The sequence below is a fragment of the Strongylocentrotus purpuratus genome, unplaced genomic scaffold (assembly GCF_000002235.5).
Source record: "Strongylocentrotus purpuratus isolate Spur 01 unplaced genomic scaffold, Spur_5.0 spur5_scaffold_8, whole genome shotgun sequence".
NCBI classification, from domain to species: Eukaryota; Metazoa; Echinodermata; class Echinoidea; order Camarodonta; family Strongylocentrotidae; genus Strongylocentrotus; species Strongylocentrotus purpuratus.
This window is the reverse complement of record NW_022145614.1, coordinates 24943681-24962164: the sequence shown is the minus strand read 5'-3', so window position 1 is coordinate 24962164 and position 18484 is coordinate 24943681. Positions and strand designations below refer to the sequence as shown.

General features: G+C 37.8%; 1 protein-coding gene across 2 annotated transcripts in view; it reads right to left on the bottom strand.

The window, feature by feature from the left end:
- LOC578698 (protein O-glucosyltransferase 2) overlaps positions 1 to 10520 on the bottom strand; it is a 41667-nt gene extending 31147 nt beyond the window's left edge. For both annotated transcript variants that reach the window (XR_004062217.1, XM_030975162.1), the window contains exons 1-3: positions 10070 to 10520; positions 1964 to 2169; positions 1248 to 1456 (exon numbers count right to left, since the gene is read on the bottom strand). Coding sequence is in view for 1 of the 2 variants with exons in the window: in XM_030975162.1 (XP_030831022.1) it covers positions 1248 to 1456; positions 1964 to 2169; positions 10070 to 10281 (627 nt within the window). In the remaining variant the exon portion in view is untranslated. The remainder of the gene's footprint in view (positions 1 to 1247; positions 1457 to 1963; positions 2170 to 10069) is intronic.
- Positions 10521 to 18484: the final 7964 nt, after the last annotated feature.

Here is an 18484-nt window from a genome sequence, read left to right as displayed (position 1 = left end):
TGAATAGACAGTATATGACCCATTCACACTGCAAAAAAAAATATTTGAAAACCATTGTTTTTTTTAACTGCAATTTACTCTACTGGAAAACCTAATGAAAATCTGTTTAAAACTTTTGTTTGCTAATTTCATTTTTTGGTAGTCGTACACCATCGCGACTTGGAGGTGTGATAGCTCAGTCGGTAGAGCAGTGGTCTTGTAATACGCTGACCCGGGTTCGAAACCAAGGTGATGCACTAGTGCCCTTTGGTAAGGCATTAATCCTCATTACCAGGTCTTTCAGAGAGGACCTAAAGCCGTCGGTCCTCTGGTACTAACAAGCATTTATGCTTTCTTAGCAGTCAGGTAAATTAACAACTACTACAACTTGTTAATGCTCTGCGTGCAATAGCGCGAGACTTTCATTGTGCCACTGAATAATGCAAGCGTTACTTGCATTCTTTCTGCACTGTTGTTTTGAGAAAGCATGCATTTACATTGCAAAACCTGCACAGTTTTGACTGTAGTTTTTGAGAAAAAAAACACTCCAGAGGTGGGTTTTTTATTCAGATTTTTGTTGTGTTTATGTTGCCTAGCAAGTAGCAACTTCACACAGAACTCCAGAATGTGAGAAAAATGCAGGGTTTTGTTTGAAGTATAATTGCCCCTATATATATATATATATATATATATATATAAAAGTGCGAGAATTCTCAACTCTGACACTATATATTATATATACTTGTATTTATGGAGCATTTGCCTGAAGCAGCCTTGAAAAGCATTGTACAAACAAAAGTGATATTCTTTTTGCCTGTCGAGTACTCTCAAACCATATCTTTGAGTACATGAAACTTTTGTAAATTTCAATAGTGGAGATCCATCAAATTGTTTCATGATGTAAAAACAAACAATTACTCATCTGCGCATGCTCAAGCAAAACACATTCAGTTGACCGACCCTCTTCTATGCAGACAGAAAGAGTTTGTTCAGACGCTCGTATTATTTTATCGATTACCCCGGTATACCCAGCTGGCAATAAGCCTAATTTACCATTACCTTAGACAGCCAATCAGAGCTTGTTATATTCGCGCCTTGTTCCTTTTAGTTTCTGTTTATATTGTCGATTTCGGCTTTCTGTTTCATTCTTGTGTTTTACTCTGTTGAGTGCAAGTCGAAAAAGCTTTAGTATGGCTCTTTTCAATGCGATTCTCCAATTTTGTAGTACCAATCATCTTTACAAACAATACAGTCCTTTTGCCGCTCACCTTATTATTTATGATGGAATAATGGCATAAGCTGTGATGCTTGGCAAACCTAGACTCCACATCTCGATGCAGCGTACCGAGGTCGATAGATGGGAAGATGGAGAAATCCGTCTGCGTCTGAGGATGGACACCGGAACGACAGTACATGTCACTCCTCCACTGGTCTTGGTCATCCACTGGACAATCGCAGTTCTCGCATCTGACCAGTCCTATTCGAAGGAAAGAGTGGACAAGCATATGCGTCAGAGTCAAAGTTTGAAAGAAATCAAACAAAACATAAGAAAGTTAGGAGATTTTAGACTTGTAATTACTATCAAATGGAACTTGAAATTGGCTGAATTGGTAATGTCGCTGTAGTGTAAATGCCAAACATCTTTGTCATTTGTTTTGACATGTTACATTACTAAAATTTCATTTATTTTTTCTTCAAAATTTATGTCTTAGGAGGGTCTTTTCTAGTGTTCTTTGTTCATGTTTTGTAGTCTCATTTCTCAAGTTCAAGTATTTTGACCTCCCAGATCCCAATTAAATTTTTCAAAACTACTATACCTTTAACTTTGTGCAGGCGTATGTTCTCCTCATGGATTCAATATTTGAATATTTTTTATAAAGGGGGGGCCCCCTGCTCCCACTTATCCAACTGCTCCCACACATCCCCCTCCCCCTCCCCCCCCCCCCCCCATCTCAATAAAAAAAGTGTTCCAAATCAATCGTACCTTTTAATTTGTATGGTGAATCAGCCACGTGTCTGCCGGCACTCTTGACCTCGATCTTCAGCCCATCATAAGAGTCATAAAGCCGAAACCGTACGATGAAAGTGCCGTCATGACGATCAAGGGTCTGTATGTAAATGCGCCCTCTGTTGCCACTAATGGGCTTTATTACAATTTCAAACGCATTCTTGCCCGGTGAATAGGTGAAACTGTGAAACAAAAGAAAATAGAATAAAATACATTATTGTGCTTAACAAGAGTGCTCTTACTAAGGTGTACTTATACAATAGCCGTATGATCAGGTGTGTCTCAGTATCAAAGGGGAAGCCTGCCCTAATATCAAGTTGGTTCTAATAATAGCAGAAAAAATGAGAGAAACAAATTAGTGAAATTTTCAGCAATATCCAATTAAAAATAGACAAGTTATGCATATTTAAGTTGTCATCAGTGAAACACAAATTAAGTGCCTTCAAGTTTAGAACTGCAGTACTACATCGCAGAGAATCATACAGCTATATGAAAAGCAATTACCCTTTTTCTAGCCTGCTCATGGTATAAAGAAATGTCTATATAAAACATTGTACCGATATAAAGAAACGTCTATAATAAAATGCTTTATAAAGAAATGCATGTGTGCCTCGTTTAAGGAATTGAGGTCCCACTCTGATCTCAATGTCATATATACATACATGTATAGTATGAAAATTATATACCATGCAGGGCAAGGCTTATCATGAATGTCCATCTGTCAAGTCCATTGACCTCTTCTAAATCTGTTTCTACATGTGTGACATTTCACAGTCTAGCTGTGCTCTCCCTTTGCTTATAGGATTACTGTTTGTATACAATTTATCCTAATACAAGTTTGGTATAGTACATTGTATCCTGTAGTTTGAACAGAGTAAAGGGAAATCCAACCTTGATATCAAACTACTCTAGAGTAGAATGATGAAAGTTTGAATGAAATCAGACAAACATATTCAATTTCAATTTCAAATTCAATTTATTCATGTCATTGTTTCCAACAAAACATTACAAATCAATTATAAGCATTTAAAACAAATGTAAGAAATACATGTTGGAAACGGAGGGGTCTACTAAAAAGCAATGCTTAAGTGTGAACACCTCAAATGATACTTAGGAATGATGAGTAATTAAATTAAATAATCCGTAATTACAAAAGGACCTACAAAATAGGGGAAAGAAAAAGGAGGATGCCAACAGAGATGAGAAAGGGACAAGACAATGCTTTACACGACAAAGATAGAAGAAAGTTTTGCTGTTTTAAGAGTTGTAATGCCATGGTACTGTCTCTTTGATTTAGTGGTAGACAACTTTCCCATTTGTTCAAACATACAAAATGACTAAAATATCAATTGTTCACAAATGTATGACCCAGGAAGGTTTTTTCTCTTTAGAGAACCTGTAATAACAAGCTATCAATAATATATTTTGTGTAGTGCCCTGGACCTGGAGAAGGCATTTTTGGGGAAAAACAGAAATTAATGATATTTTTGTACACAACAAATGGGAGAGTTATTCGCAACTACATGTACATGTACATGTACGTCACAATCCACTGACCAAACTGCCAATCTGAGATTCGCATCTAGACTTATCATCTCATATTTCAAACATTCATAACTTTCTTATTATTGGTCCGATTTTAATATATCAAAACTTTTGCCATTCTGTTTAGTGTTTATCTTATTTTTCTGCTTTCATACAAATAAACTTTATCAGAAGGGTAGGATTGCCCTTTAAAGGTAAAGACCAGTATTGGAAACGCACCAATTCCAAAAAATGAAATGGAAGCTCTCATTACCAATCATGTGAAAGAATATGTTTTGACTAATACATGATGATAAAAAAATTGCCGGGAAACCGCCTACTAATTCATATATTTGGTAAATTTGTTTCTCTCATGGTCTGTGAGAGATATAGGGTAGTCCCATATACATCTTTCTGTGTATAGTGCTTGTAACTTTACGAAGAATGGGCCAAATTTCTTATCATTTTGATGATTCCAGAACCTTGCAGATGCTAGATGCTAGATGATCAACCTTTTCTGATCGATTCCACAACGTTTCTTTCACAATGCAATCGCATGACCATAACTGGTCTTTACCTTTAATAGCTACTGACAACAGTTCAGTCTGATACAGGTGTTATGGTGACTCATGGCTGGAAGTCATCCAAACTCAATTTCCAGGTTTAAACAACAGGACAGACAATTCCATGTACCGGTAATAAACATGTTCCCACCTAATAACACGGGCTGTCATTTTTGTCTAGGGCCCCTGATTGGCAAAGTAATCTGATGACAGCATACAACTACCATGTTGGAATGACAGACAGATTACATCAGACAGGACTATCAAGACTCAAGAGTAATTTTGTCTCTGGAGAGCGAGAAGAGCATTAACCCTGTGTTAAAGTATGGCTCAAAGCCCCACTGCCCTACTTGTAGCTACTTGCTCGATCTATATAGAAAACTTCCCAATCGGCGCCTGTTGGTCCCCCATGATCCTCTTTTTCTTATGTTAGTTGAGAGCTGAGTTAATGAGATAGCCACCTGTCAGTGACCTTGCTGTGTAGTGTGTAGTCTAATCCCTTCTGGCCCAGTAGTATTGACAGTCTTTAAGACCTTTTGGCTCCAAACAGACAATATGCTAGTCACATGGATAATCCAGTGAATCAACAATTTAATTTTGAAAATATAATTATTTGTTTGGGTTCGTCGTTGGTCTTGTGTCGATTTCATTGGCATGACTAAAGTAAAAAATGGTTGTGCTATAGTATAGTATGCAATGCATATTTACATCCCAACAGTTCAATACACCCTTTCACGGTTTCAAGAGCATGCATACATTGACATTAGCGCCATTTAAAATTACGAGTAAACAAAGTTGTTTACTTGTAATTCTAAATTATTTCATTCATCTGTTATGAATAACTGTATTTCAATACCGGTAGTCAGAATGAAAATTGCATACATTAGTTGTTGCTAGGTAGGACAAACAATATGGCTTGTTCTACCTAACAACAAGTAATGTATGCAATTTGAATTCTGACTATTGAAAAAACGCTCATTACTAACAGGTGAATAAATTAATATGTGACAAGGTACTGAACAAAGAAAATGACTCATCCACAGAAGGATTACAATGTACACTGTACATGTGCATAATGGCTTTCTAAATTACACATTTCCTGTCTTAATTAGCTCAGTGATAACCCTTTACTGGTATAGATGAAAATTTTACTGGAAACGGTTAGAGGGCAATCCAACCTTTGTAATAATTTCATTTGTATGAAAGCGGAAAAATAAGAGAAACAGAATGGCGACAGTTTCATTTCCAAAATTTAAGATTATATTACATCTTGAATTTACCAGTTTTAAATGTACAACATTTGTATATCATGAGACACATATCGAAATTTGCAAATACACTGTATTATTTATTATGAACATCAGTCAAAGTCAAAGCCCATGAAATCCCAACATATTCTAGGCATCAAACAATATTCCAACAACAAAAGAGTCAGAAAATGAATTTAAAATGGGTATATCATGGCACATCGTTATTCATGAGGAAACATATCAAAAGCTTTCAAATATTACTTATTTTTAACACTTTTGGGCACTGTTTAAAGTCAAAGCCCAAGAAATCCAAACATATTCTAGGCATCAGACAATATTCCAACAACAAAAGAGTCAGAAAATGAATCTAAAATTGGTATATCATGGCACATCATTATTCATGAGGAAACAGATCAAAAGCTTGCAAATATTACTTACTGGTATTTTTATCACTTTTGAGCACAGTTCAAAGTCAAAGCCCATGAAATCCCAATGTTCTATAGGCATCACACAACATTCCAACACCTATGCAAAGAGTATTAGTCGGAAAATAAAGTTGTTGTGTTTCAACACAATCACACTGGTGGCTAGCCAGAGCTGATGATCTGATAGGGCTACTGTATATTGCACAGTATCTTAATTTCATAACATCAAATGTGTATAATTTATCAGCATGCCAGTATCATTCTAAGTGGTAATATATTTCATATTTCTACATGTATAAAGATTAAAAGAGTATATTTAACATGTTGTCTTCTGAATTGATTCACTGCCATAGGCTTAATACAGGGGCCTCCAAGTCCCAATAGACAATGGGTTAAGAACTTAAGATATCAAGAACAACTATACTTCTGACACATGAGGAGGTACAAGCATTTTGAGTAATTTCCTCTCTGTTGGAATATCAGCATGGGCTCGTAAAAGAGTCATTTTTCACAAGAAATTTTCTTTGAAGGAAAAGAAGCTCACCTAGGGTGACCAACTTGTTTTCTAACAAAACAAATATCCTCAAGCAAGAGCCAGAAATATGTTAAATCTGTATCAAGTTATAGGGCTATGGGTTACAATTCTTCTGGCTCTGAACACACAATACATGATCTTGACACTTGCACTGTACGTTTGAGGCAAATCAATTAAAATATCTACCTGTACACCAAGTCATTATTACATAATTTTACAGCTACATGTAAATTAAAAGTTCTTAGAATTAATGCAAATCATCTTCAAGGAATATTTTATCTGTTTGGAGCCAGAAGGGTCATAAACTCATACTTTAACACAGAGTGAACGCCCTTCTGGCTCTGAAGTCTGCACATTACGTTTTCTACAGTTTATGGTTTTTCCTTCAACCAGAACACAAGTGTCAGGAAGAGACAGACATTTAATAAAACAGGAAATCTACAAGCTGTCAATCATGACAGAAATTATGAAACTTGAACATCCTGAAGAAAAAAATGAAGTGGTAAACTTCATAAAGTGACACAGTCAATTTGCTGTGTGTTACAAGCACATGACAAAGTAGTAAGAAGAACAACAGCAATTTGAAAATAACGGACAGAAGGAAACTAAGTGCAAATCTTTTTTTTTTAATCATATTTTTGTGGGTATGCAATTTTGATATAAATTAATTCTGAAGTAAATGTACAGTACTATATCTAATTGAATTGCTATTAAAGTTGATATCAATTTTCCTTTTTACTCAATTCTCTGTACAAAATGGTCTAGCTAACAGTAAAAGTGCCATATACAGTAGGTATGTCTAATTACAAACCCTAAGAGAATACCCAAAATCTACTCAATGTCACTAGTTGAAACAGGATGTAAAAAGTGGGACACGTTGATTAATGTTCTATTTAGGCCTGAATATGATTATTCTTATTTCTTGAATTGTGGACACTGATTGAAAAGGTCAATCATTTTAACAGAAAAGAATTCAACCACAACACTAAACAATGAATGATGACTGTGGGTTTGCCTTATTTTCCTCCTAGCTTTATCTGACTCCAAACCTCTGAGATATACAAATTGATCCATAAAAAGATCATCATTTAGCAAATCAAATGCACTTTTTAATTCAATAAACTGTAAAGAAATAAATTCCTTTCATTCCACAACCAGCCTGTACTTGTAGTTCTTATAAAATGTAAGCACTAAAAGTTGCATGAAACAGCACCCCCAAAAAACAACCAAAAAAATAAAGTTGAATTTTAACAATTCAATAAATAAATGTGCCACATGTAAGGTCTTATACTGTACGTAGCTGCACTTCAACTAAAAATCTATCTGATACATTTTTTTTGTTACTACCCAAGACGTTTTCCCACAAGATGCACATACTGTACATTGTAATCTCAAAAGCTTTCGGGTATTTAAATTGAAGTGACAAGGCAGCAGCAGGAGGGAGTTATGGTCTACAACACTTAATCACAAGAATTTAGAGAAATCAAATACAAGAGATTATCACTTGTATGAAACATTAAAAGCTCTGAGATTTGAATGGAATCAATAACTCACCAGGTGGCACTAAAGAGGTATAATTTATACAACCTCCTTTGTATTAAATTTAAAACAGGAATTAAGAAGTAAGAATGACAGGTATATTTGTAAAGAAGACCTGCATGCATCTTAAAAAGCTTCAAGAGGTTTAAAATGGATTAGAAAAGTCAAGAGATAACACAATGGTCCACAAGAGGATTATTGTATGGTCTTACATGTACAAGTACAATGTATTCATTTTAATGTGAGGGAATTGAAATAAAATAATAAAAAAGACTTTCTATCTCAAAGAGTTGCATTAAACCTCTAAAGCTCCTGGGATTTTAACAATAGTTTGAAGGTATCATCAGATTACATAATACAATAGCCTTAAAAAGACATCACAATTGTCAATCGATGTACAATCTTTTCTATATAATTGTCCTCTTTTAGACTTTTAACACGTAAAAAAGAACAAAAAACACAAAAACAAAAAAATTGTATTAGCATACACATGTGTGTTTCACTTTGCACTTCACAATTTTGTATTATATGACACATACATGTATGGTGTATTAAGTTTGCCCTTTGTGTCTTCACTTGCCATTCTTTTACACTTAAATTGTTTTTTATTTTTCTGAAGCATTTAAGGCAGCTTTCTACCATTTGAGACCGAACACATACATGTAGGCTCATGAAGTTGTTATAGTTACTGCAGAGTTTCAAATACAACAAAACTACAAAACACAATGCCTCATCATATAATAGCGGCTTTTGGTACAGGCTTAAAGCCTTAACCATGCATATAATTGTGAAATGTTTTCTATAAATATATCAAAAGTTGTCTGCATTCAAAACCCTAGTATATACATGTACATGTAAGGGGGGGGGGTAATTAATAGGTAATTACCGGTAAAGAAATTCTAAATTAAATAATTGAAGTAAATAGGTAAATAAATAAATACTAAACATGTTTTTACTTAATTTGAAGAAAAAAAATATGGGGGGATTTCATAGAGGTCAGAAAATGGGTAAATACATGTATTGGTTACCAGAAGATTGGTTTAATACACAACAAACAACTGGAAGAAATGTTTGAATGACGGTAGAAGGCTCTTTAGACCTCCATGTATGTGACGCTGTAGAAACAAGAAGGTGTAAAGATCCTGTGTATGAACTTGCTTTTGTTGCAGATTAAATATTTGTTAAAGGTGGTAGGCCTAGACTTCAAGGAAAATTCTATAGGAGCTCTTCATCAATGAAGAAAGACAAGAGGGTATTGTGTTGTGTTCTTGAAGTAATTTAGTTTAGGGATTAATAGCTGTGTTATTGGGGTAGTTACTTGAAAGGTCAATAGAGCTGTGTTCTTGAGGTTGTTTAGTAGACTTGAGGGATCAGAAGCTATTTTATTGAGAAAGTTTTGTTAAGGGATCAATAGCCTATGTTTGTGTGGCAATTTAATTGAGGGATCTATAGCTACATGTATATTATTGAGGTAGTTCAGTATAAGGGATCAATAGCTATGTTGAGATTTCAAACACAGATCCTTCCAGTTAGGAGGCCACTGCTCTACCACTGAGCCATTGTGTCTCCTCACTATTAAGTTTAAAATCATGGTGCTGTCTGTGTTGTAAACTATTTCCTAGACCATGATCTTGGTGAGTTATAGGGTGGCCAGCCCTGGCCTGGTACATGTAGAGTATCACATACAAATTTATTTTATGACTTGGCATATTATCAAAACATTTCCTGATGGTACAGTATATGCCCTTCTGTAGGACAACAACCTCCTCCCTCCACAAATCGCAGTAACCATGGAAGAATCCTGGATTGATGAACAGGCTTAGACCTACAACATCTTGTATTAAAGTAAAGTAAGTAAGTAAGGTAACATACAATGTACATGTCTACATAATTTATACCAGAACATACCGTAATGTCTCCACACACAAACAATTCAAGATAATTCATTGGCTAGTTACGATATAAAAATTAGATGTAAATAATGTAAAAACAGAGCAAAATTAATCGTCATCAACAAAGACAAAGTCAACTATTACATTCATCAAACAATCATCATTGTGAACATTATTCCTTAATGATTAATATTGTTAGTAAATTAATTATGCCATCTTATTAAATAGATATTTATTAAATAAATAGGCCTATGTTTAGAATATAACTAGATTCTAAAACTAAAAAGTAAAAGGGGGAAAGGGATGTGTAAGTAGATATACAGATTACAGTACATGTATGATGTAGCTACTCACTTGTTATTTTCAAAATCAACTGCTTGAATGTAGAAAAACCTCGCAGGAACAACAAAATTTGTTTCCAGTCCAGGTCCGAACACCAAACTTTTGTACGGGCATGCAACACGTTCCCGATCATATCCGGTCACAACATCTTTCACTGCGCAGCACACCAGGATCAAACACATGAACACCACCCCCGCCAGACTTTCGGCTGCAATGCGAACCATTTCTTGTAGGAATATCAGCTGCTTTTAAAAAACGACGTCTCACAGAATGTTAACCAGTTTTGGTTGAATGTATTCCTTCTTGGGGACTCCAAATAATCAGATAACATTCAGGTTTGTTGTCCTGTCCCTAATTTGGTAACAAAATAATGAAAAATGAAAAATAAAACTGAATTACAGCACGACGATCTGCAGACAAGGTTGATGCAACTAGCAGCTGTAGGCTGTAGCTGACGACGTGTAAACTAGAGGTGGCGCTATACATAATAAAAACCATACTGTGTATGATCCATAGAGATGGTATGATCGAATCTCTTTAATAAAAACGCTCAAACGCAGAGATATTCAGTCATACATTATTGTCCTACCCACCCCCCCCCCCTCCCCCCTCCCCTCCCCCCTCCCCTCCCCCCTGAAGTGATAATGAAGGTGTTTAAAATTGTAGAGTTCAGATTATTTCTTTTGATGGTAAATCAGAGAACATTTTCCTACCCCTTTTTCTCTTTCTCTCTCCTTTTTTTTTGGGGGGGGGGGGGGGGGTTATCATAGCAGCACGGATCTTACTTCTGATAATTACAGATACATTGAATCATTTCAGTAGGATCCCTTTTGTTTTTGAAATTTTATTTAAAACATTGGGGGGACTACTCTCTTAAACAGGGGCGTAGACAACGGGGGGGGGGGGGATGAGGGGGATGCATCCCCCCACCTCACAAGGTGGGGGGGATGGCATGTACAATCATCCCCCCCAGGTTTTGGGGAATGATATTTGCTTACTTAATAAGTTATAATGATGATAATAATAGTAATAATAATAATGATAACAATTATAATATTGATAATAATAATAATTATGATGATGATAATAATAATCCTCATCATTATTGTAATTGTGTTTATTGTTATTAGCCGCATTCACAAGGTGAAAGCCAATTCAGACGGTAAGAAAAAGAAAATCTTACAAGTATTTTGTGGTTATCTTGTGGTTTGGAAACCACAAGATAACCACAAGATAAAACAGGCGCGGATCTACGGGGGAGGTTTAGGGGGTTTAAACCCCCCCTTGGGCGGCCCAAAAAACAAACAACAACAAAAAAGGGAAAAAAAAGGGGGAAAAAAAGAAAAAAAAGAAAGAAAAAAGAACGCACGCTGGAGAGAAACCCTTTCAAGTGCAAATATTGTGAGAAGATATTCAACTCATCTGGTAACTTAACCAAACACATGATAACTCTGGATATAACTGTGTATTTAACTGTTACTTGATTTAAAAAGACGTTATCATGCACTGCTTTTTATGGTCTCCATTGTGTTAATAGATGCCAGGAAAACATCACTTACGGGGTTCAAATAAACACCCAAAAAAAAAATCGGCTCGCCGCTTCGCGGCTCGTGGACGATGCTCCGCATCGTCATTATTTTGGTCAACCCCCCCCCCCCCCTTAGCAAAAAGCTAGATCCGTCCCTGAGTCATCCCCCCCAGGTGTACAAACCTGTCTACGCCACTGCTCTTAAAGGTACTATGTCCCTTTTGCAACCAACCTCAAATTCTGTAGAACTTTGCAGGAATTATGAATATGTCATGTTTGTCCTATCTGTGAAATTTAAACGTTAACAGTGTCCTCATATTCAAATTATGCAAGGAAACCCGTTTACTTGCTAGACTTCACTGTCAGACACTATTGAGTGACTGACTGGCTTTTTTTTTGGTAATAACAAACATGAAAAGAGTTGTAAAGGGTAAATGAGCATTTGTCTATATACATCAATAACCCACTTCTTGTGATGGCCAAGATTAAACTGATTGAATCTTTGCGCAGCATAAAACTTATGACCGTTCGGTACAATCTGAAAATCAAGACTATTACTTTTGGGCTCTGTAGCCCTAAAGTCGATTTAACAACTAATAGTCGTTATTTTCCCACTTGAAGTCATTTTCAGGCCCCACTTTTTTTAGGGAAGTTCTAAATTAGTATTATCTTTCAAATGCAGTTGGAATTATAACTTTTTCATTTTTTTGGCCTGCAAATGGGACATAGTACCTTTAAAAGAAAAGAGTGAATGTTCACTCTATTTTCACTCCTCCGGGAGTCACGTCAGTGATCACTGTTTAGGAGTGAATATCGATTGATTTTAGAGTGCTCTCTAAGAAGAAAAGAGTTAATGTGAACTTTATTTTAGTACATTTTCACTCTCCAGAGGATTCACGTCAGTGATCACTCGATTTTTTTTAGAGTTAGTATCTCCCGATCATTATACCCTTCCTTGCAAAAACTTATTCCATTTAATATGAGAATCATAACTTCCTTAGAGACCTTTAAATCCAAGCTTTTTTTAAACAATACCGTACCTGTACTTGGCACTATGACACTCATCCAAACTCTCCTATTCTTTCTATTTTCCTGTGCGCCTCGGAATAGAATTGTCTATAGACGACGCTATATAAATGCCTATCATCAATATTATTATTATTCATTCCATCACATTCATGTTTTGACAGAAATACTATTAAGGGACTGGTTGGGGTATGAGAGGGAATTAAACTTCCCTTCTAATGTAATAAACTTGTGGTAAAACTATTATTTCTTGCATTCAAAACGTAGATTATGTAGCTTTTGTATTACAGGAGAGGTTCTACAAAAATCAAACATTTAGACGGACGTCTGTAATCATAAAAAGTTTTATTACGCTACCTTTTTATACAGCTCATGAAACTTATCCATCATCTATAGTTTGCTTCCGATAGCACCCAGGCGCGGATCCAGGGGGGGGGGGGCCGAGCGGGCCTTGCCCCCCCCCCCCCCGCCAAAAAAAAAAAAAGAGAGAGAGAGAGAGAGAGAGAAGGACAAGAAGGGAAAGGGAAAGAGGAGAGAAAGGGAAAAAAGAAGAGGAAGAAGAAAAGAAAAGAGGGAAGAAGGAGATCAGGGGGGGGGGGGGACTTGCCTCCCAGGCTGTTGCCTCCTCCTCCCCCCCCCTCCAATCAAAAAATAAAAGAGAAGGAAGGAAAGGGAAAGAAAAAAGGAAAAGAGGAGATGAAGGGGAGAAAAAGAGGAAGAAGAAAAGAAAAGAAGGGGGATATCAGTTGCAATTTTTCCGCCAACAAGTTGTGGATCGGGGGGGGGGAGGGGATAAAAGGAAAAGAGGAGAGCTAAAAGGGAACAAAAAAGAGGAAGAAGAAAAGAAAAGGGAGAAAAGAAGGGGAGATCAGTTTCGGTTAATCCCGCCAACAATGTGTGGAGCGGGGTGGGGGTAAAAATGACCTTGCCCCTCCCCCCCCCCCCCCCCAGCAATCCTAAAAGAGAGAGAGAAGGAAGGGAAGGGAAAGGGAAGGATGAGAGAAAGGGAAAGAAGAAAAAAGAGAATGAAGAAAGGTAAGGGATATCAATTGCAATTTTTCCGCTAACAAGGTGTAAATCGGGGGGGGGGGGGGGGGGGCTTTGAGGAAATAAAATTCAAACGTGGTTTATTTCTAATTCCATAACGGTGGTTTACAAACAATGACAAAATTTTCCGAGATTTTTTTTCTCACTTTTAAGTAAATTATACTTTTTTATGCGTTTGTTGGAAAATGACAAATTCCTAAATTTACAGCCAGGCAAGAAAATGCTTCTTGAGATGCTTAATGTCACTGATGTCAGGGCCCGCGGAACGGCGGGGATCGGGATCCTCGAAGCTCCCCCCCACACCCCCCCCCCCACTTTTTTTGAAAAACATATTAAAGAGAAATAGAAAGAAAGAGAGCAAGAAAGAAAAATAGTTAACTGCCAGTGTCACATTATAATGAGGTATTAAATTATGCTCATCTGACCATGATTAAATGCCTAAAACCCCGAGGGCTCTGCCCCCTGGATTCCACCTAGGGCTCTAACGCGGGCCCTTAGATGCTCATCTGACGGTAATTTAATGTCTAAAACCCCTGATTTCTGGGGGCTCTGCCCCCTGGACCCCACGCCACTTATTGTCCTGCCAGTGTCACAAAATAATAAGGTATCAAAAAATGCTCATCTGACCGTAATTAAACGCCCAAAACTCCTGAGCTTCCGGGGGCTCTGTCCCCTGGACCCAACCAAGAGTTCTAAAGCGGCCCCTTGATACTCATCTGACCGTAATTGAGTGCCTAAAACCCTTGAGCTTCCGGGGGCTCCGCCCCCTGCACCCCACGACAATAATAGTGACCTGCCAGTGTCACAATTAGGTATCAAAATAATGGTCATCTGACCGTAATTAAATGCCTAAAACCCCTGAACTTCCGGGGCTCTGCCCCCTGGACCCCACTTGGGGCCCTAAGGCGGACCCCTGAATGCTAATCTGACCGTTAATTATTGCCTTAAACCCCTGAGCTTCCGGGGGCGCACAAGGTATCAACATTATGTTCATCTGACCGCAGGCGCGTAGCCAGGGGGGGGGGGGGGAGTTGGGTGGTCCCCCCAAAAAAGAGAGGAGTGAACAGGAAGAGGACGTAGGAAGAAAAGGGAGTAGACAAAGAACATTTTTGAAATTCAGACAGAATTAAGAGTCGAGAACGGTACAACGAATCGTCTTCTTTCTCTAATAATTTAATAAAACGTCAAAAAGTCCGCGCTTCACGCAGGAAGGTGGGGGTGGAACACTGGCGTACCTGAGGGGGGCAAGGGGGGCAGAGGGCCCCCCCTGACGGGCTCCAGGGGAAAAAAAAGGAAAAGGGGGGAAGGGGAAAGGAAAAAAAAGGAGAAAGTGAAAAAAAGGGGAAAGAAAAGAAAAGAAAGGCAAGGAAAGAAAAAGAAAAAAGGAAAAGGGGAGAGAAAAAAAAGAAAAGAAAGAGAAAAAAGGAAAAGGAAAAAAAAGGAAGAAAAAGAGAAAAGGAAGAAAGAGGGGAAAAAAAAGGAAAGAAAAAAAAAACTGGGGGAATTATTTAATAAAACACCATGGCCGTACGCACCCGGGGGGGGGGGGGCAGTTGACCCCAGATATTTTGAAAACGTACAGTTTTTTCCTGAAAATGTTAACAAAGCTCACAATTAGTGAAGGCCTATACAAAATCCTTCAATTCTACTTTTGAAAAATGCAAAAGTACCCTCATGACCAGTTTGGTCGCTCGAACTCTCTTCACTCCTTTTGCTTTTGAGTTTCTTCAAAAACTTTTTATGCATCTTTCCCCCTCCCCCATCAGAAAAATATTCCGCATACGGCAAAGAAAAAGACAAATGAAAATAGGAAAATATAAGTGATATAACAAATTCGACACTCTTCGCTGGCGCGAGCTGCTTGCTATAGCCTATTTTGTATTAAATGTTTTCACTTGCTCGTCCCCCTGAAAAAAAGAAAAGGATTAGCATTGCCTAGAATACAATTGTGTCTGCTCCGACTGGCCCCGACCTGCAACCATGGCAACCATAACACCCAGTTTATGTACCAAATGTTACTAAAAGAGACTAATTCATTTTTTCTCGCTCGCTACGCTCGCTCGCGAATAAATGAAATAGACATTGCTTTGAAAACAATTGTGCCCACCCTTGACCTGCAACAATATCATCAAAAATGGAAGTGTTTTTTCGCCCTCTCGCCAAAAAGGAATTGATATCGTGTTAAACGCGATTGCGCCCATCCCGACCTGCACCAATAAAAACAAGTTTATGTATTAATTTCTATTAAAAGAGAATTGATTTTTTTTGCATCGCTATGATCGCTCACCAAAATGGAATTGACATTCTTAACAAAATATGTACGCTCCCTTGCCTGCAACGAAAATCCCAGTAAATAAGTATCGAACGTTATTTTGAGAGATATTGTTTCCTCGCTCCCCAGAATTGATGAATTGATTGATTTTAGTTATTGATATATGAGATGATTTGTTTTTTGTTTTACCCTCTCTTGCTACGCTGTCTTTACAATGAACATCGCTAACAAACATGCTCACCCCAACCTACAACAAATTACCAGTTGTTAATTATGTACCAGACGTTAATCAAAGAAAATTTGGTTTGCTCGCTAGCTACGCTCCCTCGCCAATATGGAATTAACATCACCTTAAACATGATTGTGTAAGCCCCGACCTGCAACAAAAAACCTGAAAATTATGCACCAACCATCATTAATTTTGTTTGCCTGCCCACCAAAATGGGATTGACATTGGCTTAAACACGATTGTACCCACCCCGACCTGCAACAATGACACAAAGTTTATGTACCAATTCATTGAGGACAATTGTACCAAGTTTAATTGGCAATATTATTATTAAAAAAGAAGCGATTTTATATTCTTGCTCGCTACGCTCGCTCGCCACAATGAAATTAACATCGCTAACGTGCCCGCCCTAACCTGCAACAACATTACTAGTTAATAATTATGTACCAAACATTATTCAAAGAAGTTTTGGGGTGCTCGCTCGCCAAAACGGAATTAACATCACCTTAGTTAGACATGATTGTGTAAGCCCTGACCTGCAACAAAAAAACCTGAAATTTATGAACCAATTATCATTTCAAAAATTTTGCTCGCTCGCTACGCTCGCTCGCCAAAATAGAAATAACATCGCTTTAAATAATCATGTCCTAGTTGACATGGATCAATGAAATCAAGTTTATGTACCATGTTCTCACCGTAGAGAAGTGATTTTTCGCTCGCTACCTCGTGGAATTATGTGCCCATCACTGACCTGCTACAATATCATTAAAAAGAGAAATGTAGGGGGGGGGGGGGTTGCCTGCCCGCCAAAATGGGATTGAAATTGTATTACACACGATTGTGCCCGCGCCGACCTGCAATAATGAAACAAGTTTTATATAGCAATTCATTAAGAGAAAGGTGTATTTTCACTCGCTAGCTAAAATGGGTATCACCCTAAACACAATATTGTTCCCGCACCCGGCATGGGACAATTGGACCAAGTTTAAGTAGCAAATATTAAAAAAAGAAGGGATTTTTTTCTTGCTCGCTACGCTCGCTTGCAAAAATGAAATTAACGTGGCTAACAAATGAATGTGCCCACCCCCGACTTGCAACAATACCGGTTAATATATCAAACGTTACTTAAATATATTTTTTTGCCCGCTCGCTCGCCAGAAGTGAAAATTAGCATCGCCTTTTTTGTTTTGTTTCGATCGCTTGCCCCCTCTGACGAAGTAACCCAGGTACGCCACTGGGGTGGAACTTAATTCAGACAAGGATTAAGAGTCCGAGAACGGTACAGCGAATCGTCTTCTTTCTCTAATGATTTAATGACGTAAAAGCTTCCGCGCTTCGCGTGGGAGGAGCGGGGGGAACTGAATTTAGACGAGGATTAAAAGTCATAACGGCACAACGAATCGTCTTCTTTCTCTAATAATTTATTGAAACGTAAAAGCTTCCGCGCTTCGCGCGGGAGGGGGAAAATAAATTCAGACGAAGTTTATTTTCGAGAGCGGTACAACGAATCGTCGTCTTCTTTCTCTAATAATTTGATGAAACGTCAAAACGAGGGGAGGGAAATGAATTTAGACAAGGATTAAGATTAAAAGTCATTAAAAGATTGAAAGTCCTTCGCGGAGGAGGTAGGGGAAAAACTCGCCCCTCCCTGCATCCACCCCTCCCCCATTACGTTACTGCTGGTCACCATTACGTACCAATATTTGGCTCGCATAATTTCAAATTTGGGCCTCCCCCCCCCCCCCTAAGATATCCTGGATCCGAGCCTAAGCGCCCCCTCCATAAAAATAATTTTAAAGACAAAACATTCGTTTTCTTTCCCTTTTCTCTTCCCTCTTTTTTGGTCCAGGAATATTTTTTTTGGACGGGGTTGCAGCCCTCAAGCTCCCTCCCCTCCATCACCAGTACAACAGTAACTGTTGTGTCTCCATAATATTCGCAAGACTCTTTTAAGTTTAAAAAAAAAAATTAAGTTGAATTAGGGTACAAAATATTGTATTGTGTCTTGATAATACATTGATTTTCGGGTGCATATTATATATTTCTCCCTCTTCAAGATAATAGATAATAGTATAAGGTAAAAAAAAGGGCCTGTAATTGTCTTTGATGATAAAGATGGCACGGTAATTAGCAGGGGTCCTAAACAACAACAATAACGGGCCAACAAAAATATGTGACCGAGCTGTGATCTAACTTATAGGAAGGGGCGTTGTTTCCCGTTTACGTTAACTTCAAGTTGATCATTTTGATAAAAACCAACTTATTATCAGGGAGGACTTCTCCTTTAATGAACAGGGGGTAAGGGGGGGGGGGGGGGGGGGTAAT